The 25,416-nt window shown below is 38.2% G+C and overlaps 1 protein-coding gene across 2 annotated transcripts in view; it reads right to left on the bottom strand.

Moving 5' to 3' along the window:
- The window catches only part of LOC122813461 (E3 ubiquitin-protein ligase HECTD3-like), an 833,769-nt gene that overhangs the window by 414,688 nt on the left and 393,665 nt on the right, over positions 1–25,416 (bottom strand). For both annotated transcript variants that reach the window (XM_044085784.1, XM_044085783.1), the window contains exons 7-8: positions 17,719–17,801; positions 161–323 (exon numbers count right to left, since the gene is read on the bottom strand). In XM_044085784.1, the coding sequence (XP_043941719.1) occupies positions 161–323; positions 17,719–17,801 (246 nt within the window). The remainder of the gene's footprint in view (positions 1–160; positions 324–17,718; positions 17,802–25,416) is intronic.

The following is a 25,416-nucleotide window of genomic DNA, read 5'->3' as shown; positions in this document are numbered from 1 at the left end:
TGTGTGACAGTTTTAACATTAGTCTCTTTTAGACTTTACTTGTGATAATCTGTACTTCTTTATCTAGTTCCACATGACACTGTATGGACAAAGATATATAACACTATTATCACTCCTCCTAAATTTATACAAAAATATTATAAAACCATGTTTTCCTCGCCTCTGAATGGCAGCGGCACGTCGATACAACACATCTGTGTCTACCCCTTCAAGACGTGGATAACGGATGAGGTTAGCTGACTGGAATACATCTGCATTTAATCCAAGGCTGGATGACAAAGACGTGATGCTTATCCCTCTGATTTGGACATCTCTCCCTCCATCTGCAAAGTACAAAAGCATTACACTAAGTATGTAGTAGGTTAGTTTAGTTGGTTTTACTTACCAAAATCTATACTCCACAACAAAACTTTGCAACAAAAGGAAGAAACTGTTGCAGAAAAGTGGAAAATCCCAGGATGCAAAAAACTCCCTACCAGCCTCAGTAAAAAGCTGAGATCCCTCATAAAATCCTCTAAAGCTAGTTATGAAAATAAAACTGCCAAAGATTGCAAAGACAACCACAATGCATTCTATAACTATGTCAAGAATCTAAATGGCAATGGTCAGATCTGCTCTGAGCTACAACAGAATGGCATTAAATATACTGATCCCAAGGATATTGCCAATATCCTGGCAGATCGATTTAGTGCCAACTTCACCCCCTCTCACCCCCTAAATGGCCCATCTCAATACTGGAAGATTGCCAAATTCCGGTAATAATGGCCACACAGGTAGAAAACGCACTCTTCAAAGCTAAGAATACAGCATCCATGGGACCAGATGATATCCCGGGCTGTGTACTACATGAACTACAAAATGAACTGACACCTCACCTAAGTGTCATGTTTAATCATACCCTCACCTCAGGCTTCATGCCCACTGAGTGGCGCACAGCTACAGTTATCCCACCCCACAAGGGGGGAATCCACCTTGGATCCCGGGAACTACTGCCCCATCAGTCTGACGAGACTGATCTGCAAGGCCATGGAACATATTATCATGAAACTTATAAACAAAGACATTGGCAATCTTAAAACACTGGACCCCACCCAGTTTGAGTTCATGAAGGGCCGATCTTGTCTCCTGAACCTGATTGACTTCTTCGAATCAGTCTCCAGAGCCGTGGACGAGAGTAAGGCAGTCCACACAGCCTATCTGGACCTCGCCAAGGCCTTTGACACCATCCCCCACTCTGGAATCATAGATAAACTTACTAAGCTGGGCATTAATACCTATGTCACTCAATGGGTTGCCAACTGCGTACTGACAGAACCCACACCATAAAGGTAGCTGACTCCAAATCCAGCTCCAGACAAGTGACAAGTGGAGTACCTCAGGGTTCAGTCCTGGGACCTCTCTTATTTGGCATCTACTCTACTTCTCTGAAGTACAGGCCAACACTAAGGGACTCTGGCTAGCAAAGTTTGCAGATTACTGCAAACTGGGAGCCATTATTGAATCCCCAAATGATGTCAATACACTACAAAAGGGCCTTACAGAAACAGATGCTTGGTGCCAAAGCCATGGGTTCAAGCTCAATGCCAAGAAATGTATAGTTATCCCCTTTGGGAAAAAACATGTACCCATGAATTACCAAATAGGTGGCAGTACACTAAACACCGAAAGTGTGATAAGAGACTTAGGGACACAGGTGGACAGTGGTCTCACCTTCAATAACCATATCGCCACAACAGTCAGGAAATCCTTCTATGTGGCACACCTCATCACTAAGGGCTTTTCATCCAGAAAAAAGGAGGTCATTGTCCCACTGTACTCATCCCTCATTAGACCCATTATAGAATACAATGCCTCATTTGGTATGTACTTCTCAAGACATCAATAACAACTGGAAAGGCCGCAGAAATACCTCACTAAAAGAATCACAGGCCTAAAGCAGATGCCCTATGCTGATCACCTTAAAAAACTCCAGCTATACTGTGTCACATATCATCTATTCCGAGGCAATCTCTGCTTAACATACAAGGCCATGTCAAACCCAGAGCTGTTTGACATGCTACACTTTAAGAAATCCCAATCCCTCAGAGCCACACGCTCCGGGGATCTAAACCTTGTCATCACAATAAACAAAACATGCTGGAGGGATAGATTCCTGACTCAGAGACTCCCCAGACTCTGGAACAGTCTGCCCATACATGTCAAGCAGAGCACTTCTTTGGCCCTCTTCAAAAGGAACCTTGATGACTGGATGGGAGAAAGGAAATTCACACCAGGGATCACGTCAGTCACCCTGCTAGACAGGGGTCCAGGGAAGTAAATAGTATGGGAAGAAATAGCCAGGGCATTGTTATGGCTAGGCTTGTATAGGCCCTAGGGTTGATAGCCTAGTACCAACCTATGAACCTATGAACATTTGTGTGACTAAACTAGTTTTACATTTATTGTAGCATTTCAACAGTTATACTGAATTTTTGACATATTTTTCGTGCTGAATTCAAGTAAACTAAAGTCACTCTCAGGAACTGTAGAATGGCTGATGTAACAGACATGTCTTGTGCAATTGCTACTCATAAATTATCTGAATTCAGTTTGGGTGCCTTGTGAACATTCAAAGACTGTAATTATGATTCTTGTTAATGCAACACTACAAGTGCAAACAGGATGAATGCACACTGAAGCTAAGATTTTATTTATCTCATCATATTTCAACAACAGCAAGATAATTTCTTGAACTCACACATCTTAATGTTTTCTGTTTTTATTGGATTTAAATACCTATGTACTGGCAGTGTAGCTGGTAGGCTGTTGTGGTGCATGTTGGATCTCAAAATATCTCCCCCTACTCTTAGGAATAGTGATCTTTGGGTTAGTATAAAGAAGTAGAAGGAGTGCTCCCAGGATTAAGAGCTGCATGAAGGTGCAGCCCAAACCACCAGAAAAAATTGCTTGAAATGTATAAAGCAAGTTTTTGAATTCACTGTCATTCTGTGTGAACTGCAGTTTATGTTTTGATGTGTTAGGACTCGTATTACAGGTCACACACTTTGGATAGTGAGCTATTCAATTTCACATCCTCAGTGCACCTCCAGATATGAATAAATGAATATATTCATCCATTCAGTCACTCATTCATTCATTCTGTGACTACCAGCTTGATTCATTTGAAGGTACAGGGGAAACACAATCTATCCCACCACTCAATATAAGCAACACCAGAAAGAAAGCGAGTTGGATGAACGAAAAACCAAATACAATCGGCAGCTGTACCAACACGCTAGCTGCCTCCACTCACAGAAAAGTCCAACTAATAAAATAGGAGCTGTTTGTAAAACCAAGACTCATTTAATGAACAAAAGTTTAGCGCTTTCACTCGCAAAAGCGAGCGTCCTCAGAACAAAGAGTTCAATATGACAATCATTTAAATAGTAAAAAAGGCGCCAAAACCGGCTAAATCAATAGATAAAGAAATATGTACACACATATAAAAAATAAAGTTAAGTAAAATAAACAGTTACAATATGATTTTCACGTATTAAAACAAGTAATGGTACAATCTGTAAATACATATAAAACTGCTCTAATGTAAAAAATAGACATATATAAGCATTATAAATAACCTGTTTACTCTTACAGGAGGAGTGGCTTAATAGACAGACAATCATTAATCCCTGGCAATGTGGTGGCATCAGTGTAGACTTGCCACCATAATTCCCTAAAAGCCAGGTAGTTTTTGTGGTTGCCTCCCCTAGGTTTACTCCTAACCAATTCCAAAATGCCAAACTTGAAAGTGTGCTCAATCCCATGTTCCAAAATATGCCTGTCTTGGGCATTCTTTGTGTCCTTCTTTCTAATACAATACAGGTGAGAGTAAATTCTCTGCCTAAATTGCCTTTCAGTTTTTCCAATATAGAAAAAATGACAGAAGGAACAAATAGCAATGTACACTAACATGGTAGATTTACAATTGCCCTTAGATAAATACAATTTAGTACGATTGATGGTGTTTAAACATATACTGTTCAAGTCATAAATATATGAACACTGATGGCAAGTGCCACATTTAGTAGTGTTAAACCCTTTGTGAGAATTGAATAGATTTTCACTTTCCAAAATGTGTTTTAAATTTTTACCCATTTTAAATACAAAAGTGGGTTTAGGACCAACAGTATTTGTGATGTCCTGTGTTGATGTTAAAATATGCCAATTTCTGACCACTATGTTTTTGAGCTCCTGACTGTATGGACCATATTCAACTATAAGAGCACTATGAAAAGAGTCAGTACCTTTGGTGAGTGAAATGTTATGTCTGCATACAGGAACAGTGTTAACTCCTATAGATCTGACATGGTCATTGAAGTTGGTAGAAATACAATTGCTCACACCCAACAACGGGGAGTACTTAGACCCCCATTGACTAATAACATAAGATGCTATATCTTCTAACATACCTATGTCATAGCCTCTTTCACTGAAAAGACCAGTGATAAACTTCAACTCATTTACCATATCTTCATATTTAGAAGTCATCCTAATGGCCCTGATGCATTGTCCTTTGAAAATATTTCTTTTCAATTTAATGGGATGATAGCTGTTGTAGTCTAAATATGAGTTCGTGAAAGTGGCTTTCCTGTAGACCGTGGATTTAAAACCTTCATGGTCTACAGTAATAAAGGTGTCCAAGTAAGGGACACCTGTAGTACTATAAGTAGAGGTGAATTTCAGAAAGCCACTACTGGAGTTCAAATAGCTGACAAAACAGTCAAAAGTATGACTATTACCCATCCATAAGATGTAGATATCATCTAGGTAACGAGAATAGTATACAATATTGTCAAAATAATGACTGTTAAACACATGATTCTCCTCCCAATCAAGCATAACCAGATTGGCGAAAATAGGGGCGCAAGCTGCACCCATAGCTACACCTCTGGTTTGCCTGAAAATTTCACCCTCATAAAATATAAAGTTGTATTCCAACACAATACTCATAAGTTCGACTAAGACAGAAATTTTGTCCCAGCTGTAATTAGTGTGTTTTCTCAGGCTTCTAGAAAAGGCTTCTAATCCTTCCTCAATAGGTATACTGCTGAATAAATCAATGACATCAATAGAACTAAATATCAAATTTTTGTTGTCTATATTAACAGGAAAGTTTCTTAAAAATTCCCAAGAGTCTTTGACCAAATGATTAAGTTGGTCGTAAATAAATTTCAAAGTGGTGTCAATAACTACTCCAATAGGGAAGGTCTTGGCTTTGCTGCCTGAAATTATGGGGCGAAATGGGGGGTTCAAGTGGTCCTTATGCACTTTAGGAATTCCAACTATAGTGGCTAAGGTAGGAAAATCAACTTTCATGAATTCAAAATGTTCTTCTGAGATTCTCTGTTCTAACATATAGTCTTCAAGAAACATATCAATTCTTCTATATGCAATGTTCAATTCATTTAAAGAAGCTACAACATAATTGCCTGAAGAATGAAGCATATTGTGTATTCTAGCACTATACGTCGTGGCGTCAAAAATGACAATGCCTCCGCCTTTGTCAGGCTTCATAATTCTGTTACTACGATCGGTACATAGATCATTAAGAATGGATGTTTCTTCTTTAGTTAAATTAGAAAAAACTTTTTGATTCTTTTTGTTACAAATTTTCCTACTAAAAGTATAGATCCCCTTGGTGACCTTGTTGTCAAAGGCAGAAATACAAGGATTGTTGTTGGGAATGAAAGTACTTTTTTTCTTCAAGCTGGTACATCTAAAATCATTAGAACTAGCTTTGTTATTGAACATAGTGGCCAAATTGAGTTTTCTAGTAAACTTTTTAAATTCTAGTATAGTGTCAACTACCCGAAATGTAGGTGTAGGTATAAATTTGAGACCTTTGGAAAACAAACTAAAATGAGCAGTTTCCAACCTAACATTGCTGTAATTGTAGATTTTAAAGTTTTTGTACTCACTTATTACATCATCAATTACCACTATGTCCAGTTGATTAGAATTAATCTGAGTGTCTCCAGAACTGTCTGGGTAGAGAGAAGCGTTTAGTGCTTCTTCCTCCATTTTCCCCCTTTTCTCCAATTCCCCTGAAACCTTTTAATGGGTGAAGAAAAAAAATCCTGCTCAGAGCCGTCTACTTTTTGATCATACTCAGAGTATCTGCCCTCTAAGACTCTCTCTGTGCTTGCCTTGTTACTACCCCGCAATATGATAACACATGTGAGTAAGACTCACAACATCAGTCGTGCCTTTAAAGGCACATTAAGGGATCTTATTTATCTTTTTGGCAAAAAGCTGAATAACATAAATGCATTAAAACTTGACAACGCTTATTTAAATCACTGCATTACTGTCAAAATCGTACCGATGGGACTGAGATTTTTTAAACTGCCATTAGGCATTGACATTAATGTTGACGTTGAAACTGATTTTAATGCTTTGTTTGATTCCTTTGGGATGGAATATATGAAAATGTTGATTAAGTACAATGATATGAAACTCTGCAAATGCATCAGTGAGGTTGAGAATTTGAACAATACTATCCTACAAGATCTGGCTTTTGGGCAATGGGAGAAACTTTATCATAAACAATTTTCATTAGCTGATGACAGGGCCAAAAAGGCTTTTGATCGCAAACTTAAAAAAATTCAGAGAGACAAAGAACAGTATAGCAGACATTCATGCTACAAATGGGGTAGTAACAAGGCAAGCACAGAGAGAGTCTTAGAGGGCAGATACTCTGAGTATGATCAAAAAGTAGACGACTCTGAGCAGGATTTTTTTTCTTCACCCATGAAAAGGTTTCAGGGGAATTGGAGAAAAGGGGGAAAATGGAGGAAGAAGCACTAAACGCTTCTCCCTACCCAGACAGTTCTGGAGACACTCAGATTAATTCTAATCAACTGGACATAGTGGGAATTGATGATGTAATAAGTGAGTACAAAAACTTTAAAATCTACAATTACAGTAATGTTAGGTTGGAAACTGCTCATTTTAGTTTGTTTTCCAAAGGTCTCAAATTTATACCTACACCTACATTTCGGGTAGTTGACACTATACTAGAATTTAAAAAGTTTACTAGAAAACTCAATTTGGCCACTATGTTCAATAACAAAGCTAGTTCTAATGATTTTAGATGTACCAGCTTGAAGAAAAAAAGTACTTTCATTCCCAACAACAATCCTTGTATTTCTGCCATTGACAACAAGGTCACCAAGGAGATCTATACTTTTAATAGGAAAATTTGTAACAAAAAGAATCAAAAAGTTTTTTCTAATTTAACTAAAGAAGAAACATCCATTCTTAATGATCTATGTACCGATCGTAGTAACAGAATTATGAAGCCTGACAAAGGCGGAGGCATTGTCATTTTTGACGCCACGACGTATAGTGCTAGAATACATAATATACTTCATTCTTCAGGCAATTATGTTGTAGCTTCTTTAAATGAATTGAACATTGCATATAGAAGAATTGATATGTTTCTTGAAGACTATATGTTAGAACAGAGAATCTCAGAAGAACATTTTGAATTCATGAAAGTTGATTTTCCTACCTTAGCCACTATAGTTGGAATTCCTAAAGTGCATAAGGACCACTTGAACCCCCCATTTCGCCCCATAATTTCAGGCAGCAAAGCCAAGACCTTCCCTATTGGAGTAGTTATTGACACCACTTTGAAATTTATTTATGACCAACTTAATCATTTGGTCAAAGACTCTTGGGAATTTTTAAGAAACTTTCCTGTTAATATAGACAACAAAAATTTGATATTTAGTTCTATTGATGTCATTGATTTATTCAGCAGTATACCTATTGAGGAAGGATTAGAAGCCTTTTCTAGAAGCCTGAGAAAACACACTAATTACAGCTGGGACAAAATTTCTGTCTTAGTCGAACTTATGAGTACTGTGTTGGAATACAACTTTATATTTTATGAGGGTGAAATTTTCAGGCAAACCAGAGGTGTAGCTATGGGTGCAGCTTGCGCCCCTATTTTCGCCAATCTGGTTATGCTTGATTGGGAGGAGAATCATGTGTTTAACAGTCATTATTTTGACAATATTGTATACTATTCTCGTTACCTAGATGATATCTACATCTTATGGACGGGTAATAGTCATACTTTTGACTGTTTTGTCAGCTATTTGAACTCCAGTAGTGGCTTTCTGAAATTCACCTCTACTTATAGTACTACAGGTGTCCCTTACTTGGACACCTTTATTACTGTAGACCATGAAGGTTTTAAATCCACGGTCTACAGGAAAGCCACTTTCATGAACTCATATTTAGACTACAACAGCTATCATCCCATTAAATTGAAAATAAATATTTTCAAAGGACAATGCATCAGGGCCATTAGGATGACTTCTAAATATGAAGATATGGTAAATGAGTTGAAGTTTATCACTGGTCTTTTCAGTGAAAGAGGCTATGACATAGGTATGTTAGAAGATATAGCATCTTATGTTATTAGTCAGTGGGGGTCTAAGTACTCCCCGTTGTTGGGTGTGAGCAATTGTATTTCTACCAACTTCAATGACCATGTCAGATCTAATGGAGTTAACACTGTTCCTGTATGCAGACATAACATTTCACTCACCAAAGGTACTGACTCTTTTCGTAGTGCTCTTATAGTTGAATATGGTCCATACAGTCAGGAGCTCAAAAACATAGTGGTCAGAAATTGGCATATTTTAACATCAACACAGGACATCACAAATACTGTTGGTCCTAAACCCACTTTTGTATTTAAAATGGGTAAAAATTTAAAACACATTTTGGAAAGTGAAAATCTATTCAATTCTCACAAAGGGTTTAACACTACTAAATGTGGCACTTGCCATCAGTGTTCATATATTTATGACTTGAACAGTATATGTTTAAACAACATCAATCGTACTAAATTGTATTTATCTAAGGGCAATTGTAAATCTACCATGTTAGTGTACATTGCTATTTGTTCCTTCTGTCATTTTTTCTATATTGGAAAAACTGAAAGGCAATTTAGGCAGAGAATTTACTCTCACCTGTATTGTATTAGAAAGAAGGACACAAAGAATACCCTACACAGGCATATTTTGGAACATGGGATTGAGCACACTTTCAAGTTTGGCATTTTGGAATTGGTTAGGAGTAAACCTAGGGGAGGCAATCACAAAAACTACCTGGCTTTTAGGGAATTATGGTGGCAAGTCTACACTGATGCCACCACATTGCCAGGGATTAATGATTGTCTGTCTATTAAGCCACTCCTCCTGTTAGAGTAAACAGGTTATTTATAATGCTTATATATGTCTATTTTTTACATTAGAGCAGTTTTATATGTATTTACAGATTGTACCATTACTTGTTTTAATACGTGAAAATTATATTGTAACTGTTTATTTTACATAACTTTATTTTTTATATGTGTGTACATATTTCTTTATCTATTGATTTAGCCGGTTTTGGCGCCTTTTTTACTATTTAAATGATTGTCATATTGAACTCTTTGTTCTGAGGAAGCTCGCTTTTGCGAGTGAAAGCGCTAAACTTTTGTTCATTAAATGAGTCTTGGTTTTACAAACAGCTCCTATTTTATTAGTTGGACTTTTCTGTGAGTGGAGGCAGCTAGCGTGTTGGTACAGCTGCCGATTGTACTCAATATAAGCAAGGTATAGAAACTAATCACAGTTGGAGTGCAAGTCCATTGTAAGATGCACACACACACACACACACACACACACACACACACACACACACACACACACACACACACACACACACACACACACACATGGAATGCAGAACTACAGGTTATTTGCAGGGCTACCAATCCACCTACCTTTGGGATGTGGAAGGAAACTGATAAAAATCCCATGCAGAAGAAGGAAGAACTGCACATCAGGAGATTTAATAAACATTATACAGTTAAATTCTGATGTCACTGAGATGTGCAGCACAGCTCATTTCTCTGGAAGGAATGGTCTGCCACCTGATATTCTAATCACTGTAACTATTTTGTTAGCATTACAGCTATATAGCTATACACAAAATAATTACTTTTAACATCTATAAAATAAGTATATATGTGTGCCGTATGCCTTAGCTTTTTTTATACTAAAGTCAAATATTTGCATGCACTAAATACATTTTAATCATGCAACTTTTAATTCCTTAGTATTCTTTTAAACTCTACAATCATCCATAAAGAATATTTGGTTCTTTAGTGGTCTTCTGTCCCCGGAGAAATTAACAGGGCTCTTTCCACTGGAAATTTGGTGTTACTTTTGAGACAGTTCTTGTAGATTTGCTGTATTTGGAGGCATGACTTCAGGAACATCTCTCTTTCTTGCAGTGGAACTACCTGTGGCATTTTTGGTTGCTCTTCTTACTGGAACTTGACTTTCAGCACAGCTTCCTTGTATAAATGTATGTGATTTCTTCTATATAGCTTACCATTACCTTCACAGACTGCTTTACCAACTGCTTCACCTTCAGGCTATTAAATTGCCTATGGATTTTCGATTCTTTCTCTGTCTCCATCCTGTAAATATGGCTATTTTTGCACTTCCTATTTATACTACTACTTCTCTTTCTACTGATGTCTCTCCAGAATTTCCTTTACTTTAGGTTAATTTCCTGGCTTCAATAATGTGTCAAACAAGCTGCCTTTCAACCTCCTCTCCAGTTACAGATAAGCTGCTGAGGGAGTGAGGTTGTGCAATGGACTATTATATGCTAAAACTACAGGATGACAATTCTCATAACTTTTACAACAGCTTTCAAATTATTTTCTTCATAGTTTGGATATTTGTTTCTTCTTAGCCATTAGACTGAGTATAGTATGGGTCCAACGTTATGTGGCTGAATTCCTATTCATGCAAAAGTCTTTTGAATTCCAAATTTTTGTATTGCAGACCATGGTGGGTATTTCTCAATAATACGGAGTTTAACTTATTAAATCATACTGAACTTACTGTGGTGTATCTGGAAGTGGATACGGTAGCATTTCTTACTTTGGAGAGTTTGATGGTGTGCCATGCAGATGGCTTAACTCTGTACTACTTATTCTATTTGAGCTGTTATAACTGGCCAAAACATACTAGACAAGATTCATAGATATTGTGTGCAATTGCACAGGAGTGGTGCATGGCTTGAACCACATACCATAGTCTTGTTAACTGTAGTTGAGAAACAACACGTATAAATGAATACCCTTAATTGTCCATTTATGCAGTTGGGATACAATTAGGGGATCCATAGAATAAGGACAAGGATTTATGCGAGGACAGCTGCATACATATGAATGACATAAAATCAACATTCCAGTTTTCAATGCCCAATAAATGGTAATATGCTATTTAGCATAACATAGCTAAGCAACATCATCATGACACTTAATGACACTTCATAAAATATATAATAATATTAAAGGGACACAACAGCACATCCCCAAATCCCGTGCAGGAAAAACATGCACATTATCATAACCACAATGGCCCCACCCTCCAGCACAGTGATTTATTTTATTTTATTTATTTATTTTATTTTACATTTGTTGAGCGGGAATATCTGACTGAGCCGAAGCCCTTTTTCAGCAGAGGCCTGGGGAGAAAAGCTCCGGTAAATACAAATATACATTAAGTATTTAATACAGATTTTATACAAGTAGAATACAGCAAAATCTTATACAGATAGCAATAGGTTGTATATATATTAGGTAAGCAGAAATGAATATCAAGTAGAAGAATCAGGTGTGTGAATTTTTTTTTTTTTGTGATGAAAACAATTTCCATGGATGGAGGGAAGCCCACACTAGATCCCATAACTGGAATGTAAAACAAATTAAATGTACCCTGTGAGCAAAGCCAGGGAACCCAGATATTTAGGAACTGGGGATAGCTGCGTTGCAGTGTATCTGCAGGCAGGGCAAATAGATCATCCTCTGGGAAAAAGAGCCCCACGTGGGACTCAGTATTAAAATCACCACATTATAGGCAATCACTGGGCTTGACAAAGCCAAAAGTAATTTCTTATGTGACAGCATTTTTTATTATTATTACTACTATGTTCCAATGTTTTACCTCTTTTTCCCTACTACATGCTTCAGTTTTGCTGTGAGTATTTGGATACATGAGTGTTGCTATTTAAAATAGAAGATGAATGTCACCTGAGTATGCCAGTTATACATACAGTACATTAAGACATGAAAATATTATACAGATGATATTAAAAGTGTGTACGGGGGGAGACATAATGCCCAAGTAATAGATCAGTGTACTTATCTGCACTGTACAGTAGTTTCAGTAGTTTGGGGGAAACAATGAAACAATGATTGGCACAAAAATTCCACTATTCCCACATTCTTTCAGAGGCCTTAGTTGCAATCTGAAGTACTGTAACACAACACAAATGCATACAGGTAGTATGGATTATATATTTATTTCTTAAAAGTCTGTTCAAAAACAAAATAGCAGCCAAGACATCAGTTTGACCACATATAGTCCCTCTTTATTTCAGATATTTCTACAATTCAGACAGCTAGCTGACCTATGACTCACAAGAGCTGACACTACAAGTAAGTCAAGTTTCTACCAGGTAATGTCTAAAGTATTGTTTTAGGACTGTAACAGTTTTTTTTTTGGGGGGGGGGGTAAATATTGGCCATGAAGGGTAGAAGTACACAGGATTAGGTAGGGGAGTGAGTCATATGAAATAACATTCCTTTTGGGGGTGCAACAAGTGTAAAGGTAGCAATTTTTTTTCTTTGGATTCTTATTTACTGCTCTATTATTTAATATATCACAGCTCTCTGGGGGTTATTTAATGCTAAGGTTACTTAGAGGGACTTGGGATTAAATAGGGAAGGGTGTTTTGATAAGTCATAATTTCATACTACTCAAAGGAATAGTAATGGAGAAACGCTGTCTATATGCAGACCATGCCCATGGTCTTTATCAATGCACAGTATAGCAGTAGCTCTTTAATGGTACTTCTGTCAGAACCAGGACCATGGACAAGCAACACTACACACAATCCCTTTATGAGATTGTGCAAAATGTTTATAAATACCCCTGACTATTTCTTGCTCTTTCTTTGCACTTTACTATTCCCAGATGTGAGTTACATATTCCCATCCTCCCCATCATTTGTTTTGTCATATTATTGGGAACTCATATTATATCAGTTTTGAAGGTCAAGCTCTTGATGCAGCGTATTTCTTCTGTGAAAAAAATTCAAAAATTCAATTAAAAAAAATCTAACTCAATTCTTTAAGGCACAATGGCTATGTTCATGCGTAAAATCAGACTAGTCTCTTCCTGAGCGACCACTTATCCTACCACACTTTACTAATCTGGGCCTCCTGTTGCCTTGAATCTAACCACTGCTCTTCTGACCATTAATCCCCCTGTTTTTTACAGCATTATTTCTTTTCTTTTTTGATTGTTCCTTCATGCTCCCTTGATATGATACTGTGGCTGTGATGATGTATTAGAGTATAATAACACTAATGCTGCTTTACTGTATGTTTGGATAACTGAGTGGACCTCAGTTGCCCAATTGTTATTCATATCTAACCTAAGTAAAACTTAAAAATATGAATTAGCATCTGTCTCCCCATCTTATCTATGGATTTGTAAACCTACTTGTATACTGTTATGCCTGTTGAGTTTTTTTTTCTCTTCTGTCTCTTCATCTGTCTCTTCATGTTCATGTATGTATTTTGTAAACCTACTTGTATATTGTTATGTCTGTGGAGCTTTTCTCCCCGGGCCTCCGCTGAAAAAGGACATATATCCAGTCGGACTATCCCGGTCAACAAATGTAAAATAAATAAATAAAATAAATAATAAGACTTCATTTCTTGTAGATAATTTTTGCTTGTGTAAAGTTTTTATTATAACATTTTCAGTAGCTGTATTTCTAAACCAATAACAATATGCTTCTGAAATGTGTTTATATTTTTCTTTCACTGATAATTGAGGCATTACCTAAAGAATATCTAATTCTTCTTCTTACAGCTCTTTATGAATGATCTGATGATGCCTTTTTAGGTGAAAGCGCTTAGTCAGTGGATGTTTTACCATTAAATATCTCCTGGTTGTTCATTACTGGTCCTGGTATCCTGTTTAGCAGTTGTTGCCTATCGTGTTCATTGATTTTTGTGCAGTGCCCTTTTGTGGGGTTGCGTATTTCTTTTTTCTTTCCAGCTCTTTATGAATGCCTATTTACTGTTCTTTTATTGGTCTGTAAGTCATGTTTGTATCATACTTCTGTAGATTAGGTAACTTTGTTTGCAACACAGGAGGTGCTTTGTACAAGGACCTTCTGAATATACTCTGCAAGTGTTTGTCTGTTTCCACCTGAACCTCTTTGCCATGTACACTTTCACGGAATTTGTCATACCCTTACCCTTTGCTATGAGTTGCTTTTCTATATGGGCATGCCCGTTTTATGTCTGTAAATGGTCTTGACTCATAATTTACTAGTTTGATGTAGTCTCTTATGAGATCACAACTTTTGCGCTATTCTGACTGCAACACAACAGACATTTTTTACATCAACGTATTTTAAAGTTACTGCATCATTAGCTAATATCTTATTTTAAATCTATTTTCCTTTTCCTAGCTCAATTCTAAGACTAATTTATTTATTTATTTATTTATTTTATTTATTTCACATTTGTTAACTGGGTTAGTCCAACTGAGTTTAGAAACAAACCCATTTTCAGTGGAGACCCGAGGGGAAAAGCCCCAGCAAACATAAGAAATGATTAAGTGACAATATACAAATATTAAATAACAATCACAATACAAAATAATTGTAAAAAAGAAAAGGTAATTAACTATCTTGCTCTATCATCTTTGCTAGAGGCACAGTTATCTCGGAGATATTTGGTACAAACTTTGCAAGATACTGCATCAATCGTAGACATCTGTGTAACATTTGCTTGTTTTCTGGCCTTACCATTTGCACAGTTGCTTGAATTTTTTTCTGGATGTTTCAGGCAGTCAGACACTAAAATATAACTTGTGACTCTGGTGTTATATGTGCTCTTCTCTTCTTTAGCTTGAAAGTAGGCTTTATTAACCTACTCACCACTTTTGTCAGTCTCTTGTCATGCCTGTCCCTACACTAATAGACCAATAATGACTTCAACCCCTTTCTAGACTTCAATTAATTGGACAACAGCCCTTTAGAACACCTTTTGTATCAGCAAAGTACCAAAAGGAAGTCTAATAAATCTGCACCTTCCTACTGGTGTACTGTATGAAGACTATATGGAGCTTTGTTCATCTGGCACTATTTATAGGAAACCCAGTTTTGCATCTAATAATGAAACAAAAATTGCATTTGGCATTCCAGAGACCATTTCTTCAACTGTAAGCAATGGGTAGTGCTCTCTTTTAACCACTCTATTCAGATCATGTGGATAAATACAAATGCAATGCATGTCCTTCTTCTCAACAGTGAACTCATCAGTGATCATACCAGTTACCCGCTCTTTTGGTTATATTTGTGCCTTAAGAGCATCTAAGTTCTTCTTCCTTTAAGATCATTTTCTGCCTTACTTCTGGGAGCTATGTGTAACTGCCTGAGAGCCCAAAGCACAGGCACTGTATATATGTTTGTTCAGAAATTATATTCTCTCAATAAACATCCTTGAATAATTTAGTACAGTCATGCATTGCAGAATGTCATTGCAGTGGCACTGCACATTGTCTGAAATGTGTTTCTTAGTGTAACTAATTTTAAATACACACACTCTTTGCTTTAGCACTACCTACTTACAATCTACATGACTCAAAATATAGGAATACTTTATGCATTTAAGTGCAATTCTTTGATGGAGTCAGTACTTCAGATTTTTTTTATTGACATATCAGATGTTTTTGATCATGTGGGGCCACCCAATGGCCAAAATAAGTTAACAATGTACTCACAACTCTTCCTTGATTATTTTTCCAGTCCCAAAGCTTTGAAAGTATTGTCTGATAAGATATTATACATTGCACATGTGTCAAGTTTAAATTCCACACTCTGTTCATTCATTTTCAGCATTTCTTTCAAAAGGTAATCCGGAATCCTAGCTCAGTTCTCTAATGCATTTTCAGATTTCACAATATAAGTGTTTTCGTTACACAACATTGATAAACATGTTGATCTTTTATTTCTGTGGAAACATATTTGTTTCTCTCTTCTGAATGTCTGGCCCTTTCTCATGTATACCTACATTCCAGCTGCCCTGTTATGTTTTAATTGCATGTTGACTACTCAGTGTTGTTTTAGCCCAAGTTCCTAGCTTATTCTTATTCTTTTTACCAAAATGCCATCTCAGGGTCTGTATTTAGTAGGAAACTTTGTACTGTTGAATTTTAACTGTTAAACTTTGAAGTATGTTGGTAAAAATGATTCACTGCACAACAACATGCTGATGTTAAAGGGAGGAATATAGTGCACTTTTTATTGGGCAACCAGCAACCTCTTCTGTGCCAGAATTTGTCTCTACAGTACATATAGTGAGTAAATAAGGAAAGAGTTCATGGGTGAGACAGCTCCCTAACATTTTAAAATAAATAAAAGTACTCAAAATGTTTTACAGAAGTATGATACTAAACATTTACATTTAAATCCAATAGTCTACACTGCAAATCTAAACAAATGTAGCTCTTGTTGCTCTTTTCACAGTGTTACTTTTCCCATTTCAGTGGTGCACATACTGTGGACTCTTCCCCCTTTCAGCAGTGCACATACTGTGGCCCTTCCCTTTCAACAGTACACATACTGTGCCCTTTCCCCTTCAGCAGTGCACAGTCTGTGAGTCTCTCTGTTTTAGAGTGCAAATACTGTGACTGTTCCCCTTCCATCAGTATACATACCCTGGCCCTTCCCCTTTCAGCACTGCACATATTGTGGCCCTTCCCCTTTCAACAGTGCACATACTGTGGCCCTTCCCCTTTCAGCAGTGCACATACCCTGGCCCTTCCCCTTTCAAGAGCATAAATACTGTGGATATTCCCCTTTTTGCAGTGCACATAGCCTGGCTGTTCTTCTTTCAGCAGTGCAGATGTTATAGCTGTATTTTTCTTATGAAATATAAACATCTTCAAGATGTGGTCGGCATGTTAAGTACTACAAAAAAACTCAAAACATTTTATTTCTCTTTCTGAAATTATTTAACTTATACACACATGATTTCACTAAGATGTCATGCTTATTAATGAGCTTTATCTATACAGAAGCCTTACAATTATTTTTCCAAGGCTTGCATACTTTTTCCCACCATACTCCACCGCTGCAATTACTGCTAGTGTACTATTGAACTCACTACCTATGTTTACTTCAGTCCTCAGACACATGCACTGTACAGCTGTAGACACATGCCATGATTTCAAAGCTTCCTCCCTTCTGATACTATACATGCCTGCACTAACTTCAGGTACCCACTTGAAATCCGTACAGCATATGGGGCATTTATTATGTTTGAAGAGTAGAGAAGAGAAGACAGAAGGGAAAAGAGGAGAAGAGAAGAGAAGAGAAAGCTGTCTTTCAGAAATCCAACCTACCACTATATAGCCATTTCTCATTTACCCAAGACTAGTCCTGAACCTTAGATGCTGACATGGTAAGTAGCAGTATTTGGCATCTGAACCCTTTTGGCAACAAAGTAACTTGAAAAAATGTTTTTTTTTTTCATTCAGACAAAAGCCGAGTAACATTTTATTTGAGACTAACCTTTGCATTCCAGGATGTGGATTTCTATTACATTCATAAAGTTAGTTGCATCTTCCAAAACACAAATTTCTGTACTTGAAAAGCTGTAATTAAAAGAAAGATTTAAGTTTAACCATAACACTGGAAGACTGGAAATAAATGAAAAAGTTAAGTTTAACAAGACAAAACTGATTACCTGTTGAGAACATACAACACACCTACATACCTACCATTAATTGTTTTATTTTAAATAGTTTTCAACCTCAAACAGTGCAATTTTTTGTTGACTGGGATACCATCATCAGTCAAAGCCATATGACATTCAGATGCTCTGTAGCACATTGCTGTGTCCCCAGCCATGACTCTCTTCACCTGAAGTTTCATCTAAACCATACAGGTGTAGGTCATTAACTGATGCTCAGTAAGACAACAGTAGCCAGAATGGGGACAGGTGATAATGTGTCAAAAAAATGAGCCTCTATGTGTGATAATACTGTGACACCCAGGAAGTTTTTGAATGACCCTCAGCAAGGCGCTGGCACATGAATGCCAGTCTACTACACCCCTCCCTCCTTCATACACTCATAAGTACAGCATGTCAGGCAGTGTTTCCAAACCTTCTCAGATGTTCTACTTGCACCAAAACCAGTTACAGCTTTTACTTAAAGCAGAAAACCACTGGAGAGAGTGAACAGAAAAGCACGCAACAAGATTATTGCTTTTTCGTTCATTTATATACATGCATTTAGTTGTTAGTTTTGCTAAACAAGTAAACCCCACTGAACTAAAGGCTCTTTTACACTTGTGACCTGGGAGAAAATCTATGCAAAACAAACCAGCAGACAGTTTAGAGATGGTAATATGCTTAAGTCATACATGCTTTTGGGAGGAGGGAAGAAAGTGGAACACCCAGAAGAAATCCAAATGCTGATGGGACAAACATGCAAATTGCATCCAATCAGCAAATGGAGATTAATATTTTATCATGCACATGCACCTGCACCTGGGAGATGAGAAGTAGTGGAACTAACATGAACTGAGTCCATGCCTTTTTTGTTCATTTGTTTATTTACTTTCGTTAAAGGGGAAATCTAATAGTGAAATTCATTTTCAGTTAAGTATCAGGAAGAAAAAAAGCAATATACATCAACTAGAAATTATTACAGCACTCGACTTTGCCCACTTGTCAAGAGGAAAACAGTTCTTAGTACTTAAATTAATAAGCACCTATCCAGGCATGTCCATGGGTCAGCTCCCGGTGTTTTCTCCACCTGATGAATCTGGGCATCTTGGGGCAATGTAGCAATTGCCTCATGTACACTGACAACCCTCTCCTCCTACCACCCAACACCACAACCTGTGAGAGATGCACTTATATAGTCAAACTGGAAGCCAAGCTCTCTCCAGCCAAGAGTGGACTAGACAGTCAAAAAGAGAAGGTTAACACCTGCACCACACCACACTCAACACATAGTCCTTCAAAACACACATTACCAAAACCCACACATAGAAATACAAAGCACACACCCACATTCACGGAGGCTCTCAATAAAAATATGCCCAAGCAACAGAGACCTCCCAAGCTGAAATGCAGACAATCACCACCCCTAACACTACCCAAATGACACATAGCCCACAAAATCAGTGTGCCACTCAACCTCAGCCCATAAGGCAAAACCATGTACCCAAAACACTAGTCATAGGTGACTCTATAGTCAGGCACACTGATGTCCCACTCACCAGGCTAAACAAGAAGAAAGTTACTGTCCGCTGCCTGTCGGGTGCCAGGATCCGCCACATAACGCATGCACTCAGGTCACTCCACAGCAATTACAAATACTACTCTGTCATTGTCCATGTTGGTGTGAACAACCTGAGACATACCTCCCTGGACTACATGAAAAGAGACATGGAGGAGCTCTCATATCTTGTAGCCCAGGAGGGTATGACCTTAGCCCTGAGTAGCATCCTGCCATCACCCAGAATGATACCACAGTACAATGAAAAAATGATTGACTTCAACAATTGGCTAAGCTTCTGGTGTCATTCTAAAGGGATCCAGTATCTGTCTACCAGGGACGACATGGTCGACAGATCATGATGCTTTGCCAGCAATGGCCTGCACCTGTCGCCCCTGGGATTCTGGATACTGGCTAAGCCTCTTGCCACCCCTATAGTGCCTTTTATAGGCAAGGTTCAAATGCTAAATTCACCACCGTAACAGGTACAAGCAAGCAAACTCTGAGGGTAATGCTACTCAATGCTAGAAGTCTAAACCTCAAAATGCACTCACTCAAGGCACTCCTTAAAATGGAGAACATCAACATCTGCACCGCTGCATTATCAGGCTTTAATTCATACTACATCTTTTGGCCATCTAACCTGGACTGAAGCACTAAAGGCAGAGGCGTGTTCATATTCATTAAGGATATCCACACCTCCAAGCTAGTTGCTCAACATAATGCATCCGAAATTATCCAAGTGCAACTAACACTGGGCAAGACTGCAATCCAGGTTGTAGCTTGTTACAGATCTTACACCATGCCCCAGGATTCCCACTCTTCATTTCTTAAGATACTGGAGAATATTAAGGTACAGCCGAATACCTTAATTATGGGTGATTTCAACTACCCCACCATCAACCGGGAAAACTACTCATGTACCAACTTATTCACTCAACATTTTCTGGAATTCATAAATTTCAATGTCTTTGATCAGCTTGTCCACACCCCCACCAGGGGCAGCAATATCCTGGACCTGGTCATTACCAGTATGGGTAACCGGTGTTCCACACCAGAGGTCAACTCCTCGCTGTTCAGATCCGACCACAAGCTAATCACCCTAGACATCCACATCCCATCTCCACCCCCCATTAAGGAAACCACCAACAAAAACTATTCCAAAGCCAACTTCATGCTTCTTAAAACAGAACTGGCAAACTTCACGACACCCATGCAGATGGAAAATAGAGGTACAACTGCTGAATCTTATGCAAATGCACTGTATAAGCACATACACAAGTGCATGGATCATGCCATCCCCAAAAGAACCAAGACGCTATCCTCCAAAAAAAGGAAGCCAATCTGGTGGTCCCCTGCCATTAACAAACTCTACAACAGAAGGAAGAAGTTGTTGCAAAAAAGAGTAAAATCCCAAGGTTGGAGGAACTCCCTGATCAGCCTCAGCAAGAAGCTGAGATCCTTCATAAAATCCTCCAAAGCCAGTTATGAAAATAAAATCACCACTGATTCCAAAGATAACCACAAAGCATTATACAGCTATGTCAAGAATCTCAATGGCAACACTCAGATCTGCTCTGAGCTACAACACAACGGCACTAAATATACAGAACCAACTGATATTGCCAACATCCTGGCAGATAGGTTCACTGCTAAGTTTACCCCCTTCTCACCATCCAAAGAGCCCATCTTAATACCAGAAGAATGCAAAGCCCCTGTAATCACAGATGAACAAGTAAAGACTGCACTCTCCAAAGCCAAGAACACAGCATCCATGGGACCAGACAACATCCCAGGCTGCATACTGCACGATCTACAGAATGAACTGGCACCCCACCTAAGTACCATGTTCAATCATAGCCTCACCTCATGCTATGTGTCTACAGAATAGTGCACAGCAACGGTTATCCCACTCCACAAAGGGGGTGCCACCACAGACCCTGGAAACTACTGCCCCATTAGCTTGACGAGCCTGGTCTGCAAGGCCATGGAATGTATCATCTTGGAGCTAATAAACAAAGACATAGGTAACCTCCAAACCCTGGACCCCACTCAGTTTGGGTTTGTAAAAGGTAGTTCCTGTCTACTAAACCTGATTGATTTCTTTGAAGCAGTCTCTAGAGCCGTAGACGAGGGCAAGGTAGTGCACACAGCCTATCTTGACCTTGCCAAGGCTTTCAATACCATCTCCTACTCTGGAATTATAGATAAACTCACTAAACTGGGCATAAATCCCTAAGTCACAAGATGGGTGACCAGCTGGCTCACTGAAAGAACCCACACAGTAAAAGTAGCCAATGCCAAGTCTGACTTCCGACCAGTGACGAGTCACAGAGACAGATGCTTGGTGTCAAAGTCATGGCCTCAAGCTCAATGCCAAGAAGTGCATTGTCATCCCCTTTGGGAAAAACTTGGTACCCATGAACTACCACATAGGCGGTAGCTCACTAAACACTGAAAGTGTGATAAGAGACCTCGGGACACAGGTGGACAGTAGTCTCTCCTTTGACAACCACATTGCCACAGTAGTCAGGAAATCCTTCTACGTGGCACACCTCATCACAAAAGGTTTCTCCTCTAGAAACAAGGAGGTCATTGTTCCTTTCTACTCATCCCTCATCAGACCCATTATAGAATACAATGCCCCATTTGGCATGTATCCCACAAGACACCTACAACAATTGGAAAGGCCACAGAAATACCTCACTAAGAGGATTACTGGCCTCAAACAGATACCATAGGCAGACCTTCTCAAAATACTCCAGCTCTAACATAACTCTGCCTAACATACAAAGCTATGTCAAATGCAGAGCTGTTGGACATGCTACACTTAAAGAAATCTGAGTCTCTACGAACTACACCCTCCAGGGACTTAAACCTTGTCACCACAATAAACAGAACATGCTGAAGGGATAGATTTCTGTCCCAGAGACTTCCCATACTCTGGAGCAAACTACCCATTCATGTCAAGCAAAGCTCCTCATTGGCCCTGTATAAGAAAAACCTTGATGCCTGGATGGGAAGTAGAAAATTCACCCCGGGGATCACTTCTGTGGCACTGCTTGACAGGGGCAAAAGGAAAATAATTTTCTTTGGTGGCAAAAGCCAGGGAACCTTTTTGGTTAGGCTTATATAGGCCCCAGGGCTGATAGCCTAGTACCTACCTATGAACCTATAAATAATGTTTATATATAATATATACATATATCTGTGTATGTGTGTGTGTGTGTGTGTGTGTGTGTGTGTGTGTGTGTGTGTGTGTAGGAAGATATATATATATATATATATATATATATATATATATATATATATATATACATATACATACACACATGAGACTCCCGAATTTGATCGACAACACAAAATGTCGACAACTGCTTCATCATCCACAAACAGCTGACATATGCAGTGTGCTAGATTAACAATCCCCGGGTGGAGGAATATTTCCTTTCCTCAATGAATGTTCATCTCAGAGTTAGTCTATCTATCTATCTATCTATCTATCTATCTATCTATCTATCTATCTATCTGTCTATCTATCTATCTGTCTATCTATCTACATTTAGCAGATCTATCCATCTATAATTAGCAGGGGTACTGGGGGTATCTCCTGCAAAACAGAATGTTATTTGTTTTATTGTTTGCATGTGATGAAGATTTTACTTGTGCATGCGCAGTTGACTCAACATTTGTGTTGTCAACCTTATGTGGTCAACATTCTTGTCATCGAAATCTTGCTGTGTCAATCAAGGCATGTAATCCATTTATATATATATATATATATATATATATATATATATATGTGTGTGTGTGTGTGTGTGTGTGTGTGTGTGTGTGTGTGTGTATGTATACGGGTCTACTTCAGAATGTCGACAGTTCAGAATGCCGACTTACATAAGTGCGACACCATAAATTCAACATTCCTAAAGACCAACATCCTGAAATAGCACCCTCCACACCCCCTGCTACTTAAATATTCTCACTCCGAGATCGCACTATAGTGCAGGAAAGGGGAATCTCCCACTCCTGCACTGTAGCGGGATCTCCGCTATCATTTGTCGGCCTTTCAAACATTCACTCATATAGTGTCGGCCATATGAGTTTCGAACATTTGAAAGTTCGAACAAATGAAGGGCTCCCTCATATACATATCTATATATATATATATATATATATATATATATATATATATATATATATATATATATATATATATATATATACATACACACATGTAAGTGTACTTTAAAATATCTACAGAATGTCAACATCCTTAATGTTGACACAAAAAAGACTGAAAAAAATCAGCAGTAAATTGCACAAGGTCTAAAGTATACCCTAGAAGAATGCAAGTAAAGCAAATGCATGTACCCCCCAACACCCCCTGCTAATTATATATTACAGTTCTGGGATTGCACAATACTGGGGCTGGGGCATATTCCCACCTCTATTATTATAGCAGTCTTACATTACTGTTGATCTACTATATTGTTGACCGAAATGCATCTACAAAACAGCTGTTGAATATTCTACCTAAGTGAAGCATTCCACACATATACATATGTATAACATGTGCACGTGCATATATTCATCTACATTATACAAGGATAGAAAGGGCAAAGTCAAACACAATATACAGACCACTGAAATAATAAACATGTAAGAGTAATGGAATAAAACATTTTAAGTGTTATAAAGCAGTTTGAACAGGGCAGGAAACAAAATGCATATGCTCTGAATTAAGCAGATGCATCAAAAAAGGTACAGTGATGGACAACAACGGACTTGCATAGAATAAAAGATTGGAACAAAAGAAACTGGGAAATAGAAAAAAAATATTAGTGACTCAGTGGATAGCATTGTTGCCCCTCAGCAAGGGGTTCTCTGGTACGATTCCTGGCTGGTGTGCCTTCTCTATGGAGTCTGCATGCCCTCCCTATGTTCATATGGGTTTCCTCTGGGTGCTACATTTCCCTCCCACATTCTAAAGACATGCAGTAGGTGGATTAGACACTCTAAATTGGTCATAGGTGTGCATCGCGCGTGTGTGTGTGTGTGTGTGTGTGTGTGTGTGTGTGTGTGTGTGTGTGTGTGTGTGTGAACGTGCGGGCACACAAGTGTGTGGTATGGAAGAACAGCTGCGGCAGGTCTAAACAGCTGGAGGTGTGAACCTTGCCTCTAGTTGATTGTCACTGTTGAACTGACATCCTGATCCTATGTGCAAAAATGGGAAAAAGGGGCTGTGGATGGATGGCTGGATGGATGGATGGATGGATAAATTAGAATGAAAATATGAGGAAGAGACAGGATTTAAGTGATATGAGATCACAGTTACAAAGTGGAAATGCAGTGTAGATTAATTACATGGACTGTAAAGCAGATCAGAAAATGATACAATAACAACTATATTCCGTTCAAAGATCTTTAGCAAAGTCTTTGAAATTGTTTCTCAGAGGTGTACTACAGGGGGTGGGGAAGTTTGTTTCAAAGTTTGCAATTGAATATAAGAATTGGAGACTCAATATATTCATTTTTTGATTCCAGAATGCTGGCTACTTCTTTTGAAGAAGGTCTGATTTGTGTTGTCTTTCTGTCAAAGAAAAAAGATGTCTGGGTAAGTTCATTAGATTATTTGCAAACCTGAACTGATTAAGGACAGTTGAAAGCTAAAATTTAATGAATTTAAACTACAAAATCAAGAACAATAGTGAGTTTTACCCTGATAACCACTGCAAAAAGCTAGCTATGTCAAACATAATGAATGCATGGAGACTGTAAGCCAGTTAGCAAGTATGCTGAGCACAGCAGTGTGAGGGAAGTACGAAAGATGGACAGTTTTGCATTATATCAAAAAAGCTTTTAGCTCTGAAAAGTCTGCTAAACTTCCAATTAGTTCAAGCTACTTCACTGGTAATCTGTTTACAAGCTCTCATATTACTATCCTTAATGAAGTTACGAATGTTAAGGTTACTTCAATGGG

Source organism: Protopterus annectens, chromosome 10.part0 (assembly GCF_019279795.1).
Source record: "Protopterus annectens isolate FY-2018-M chromosome 10.part0, PAN1.0, whole genome shotgun sequence".
NCBI classification, from domain to species: domain Eukaryota; kingdom Metazoa; phylum Chordata; order Ceratodontiformes; family Protopteridae; genus Protopterus; species Protopterus annectens.
Note: the sequence above shows the minus strand (reverse complement) of the source record. Positions and strands in the feature narration are given on the sequence as shown.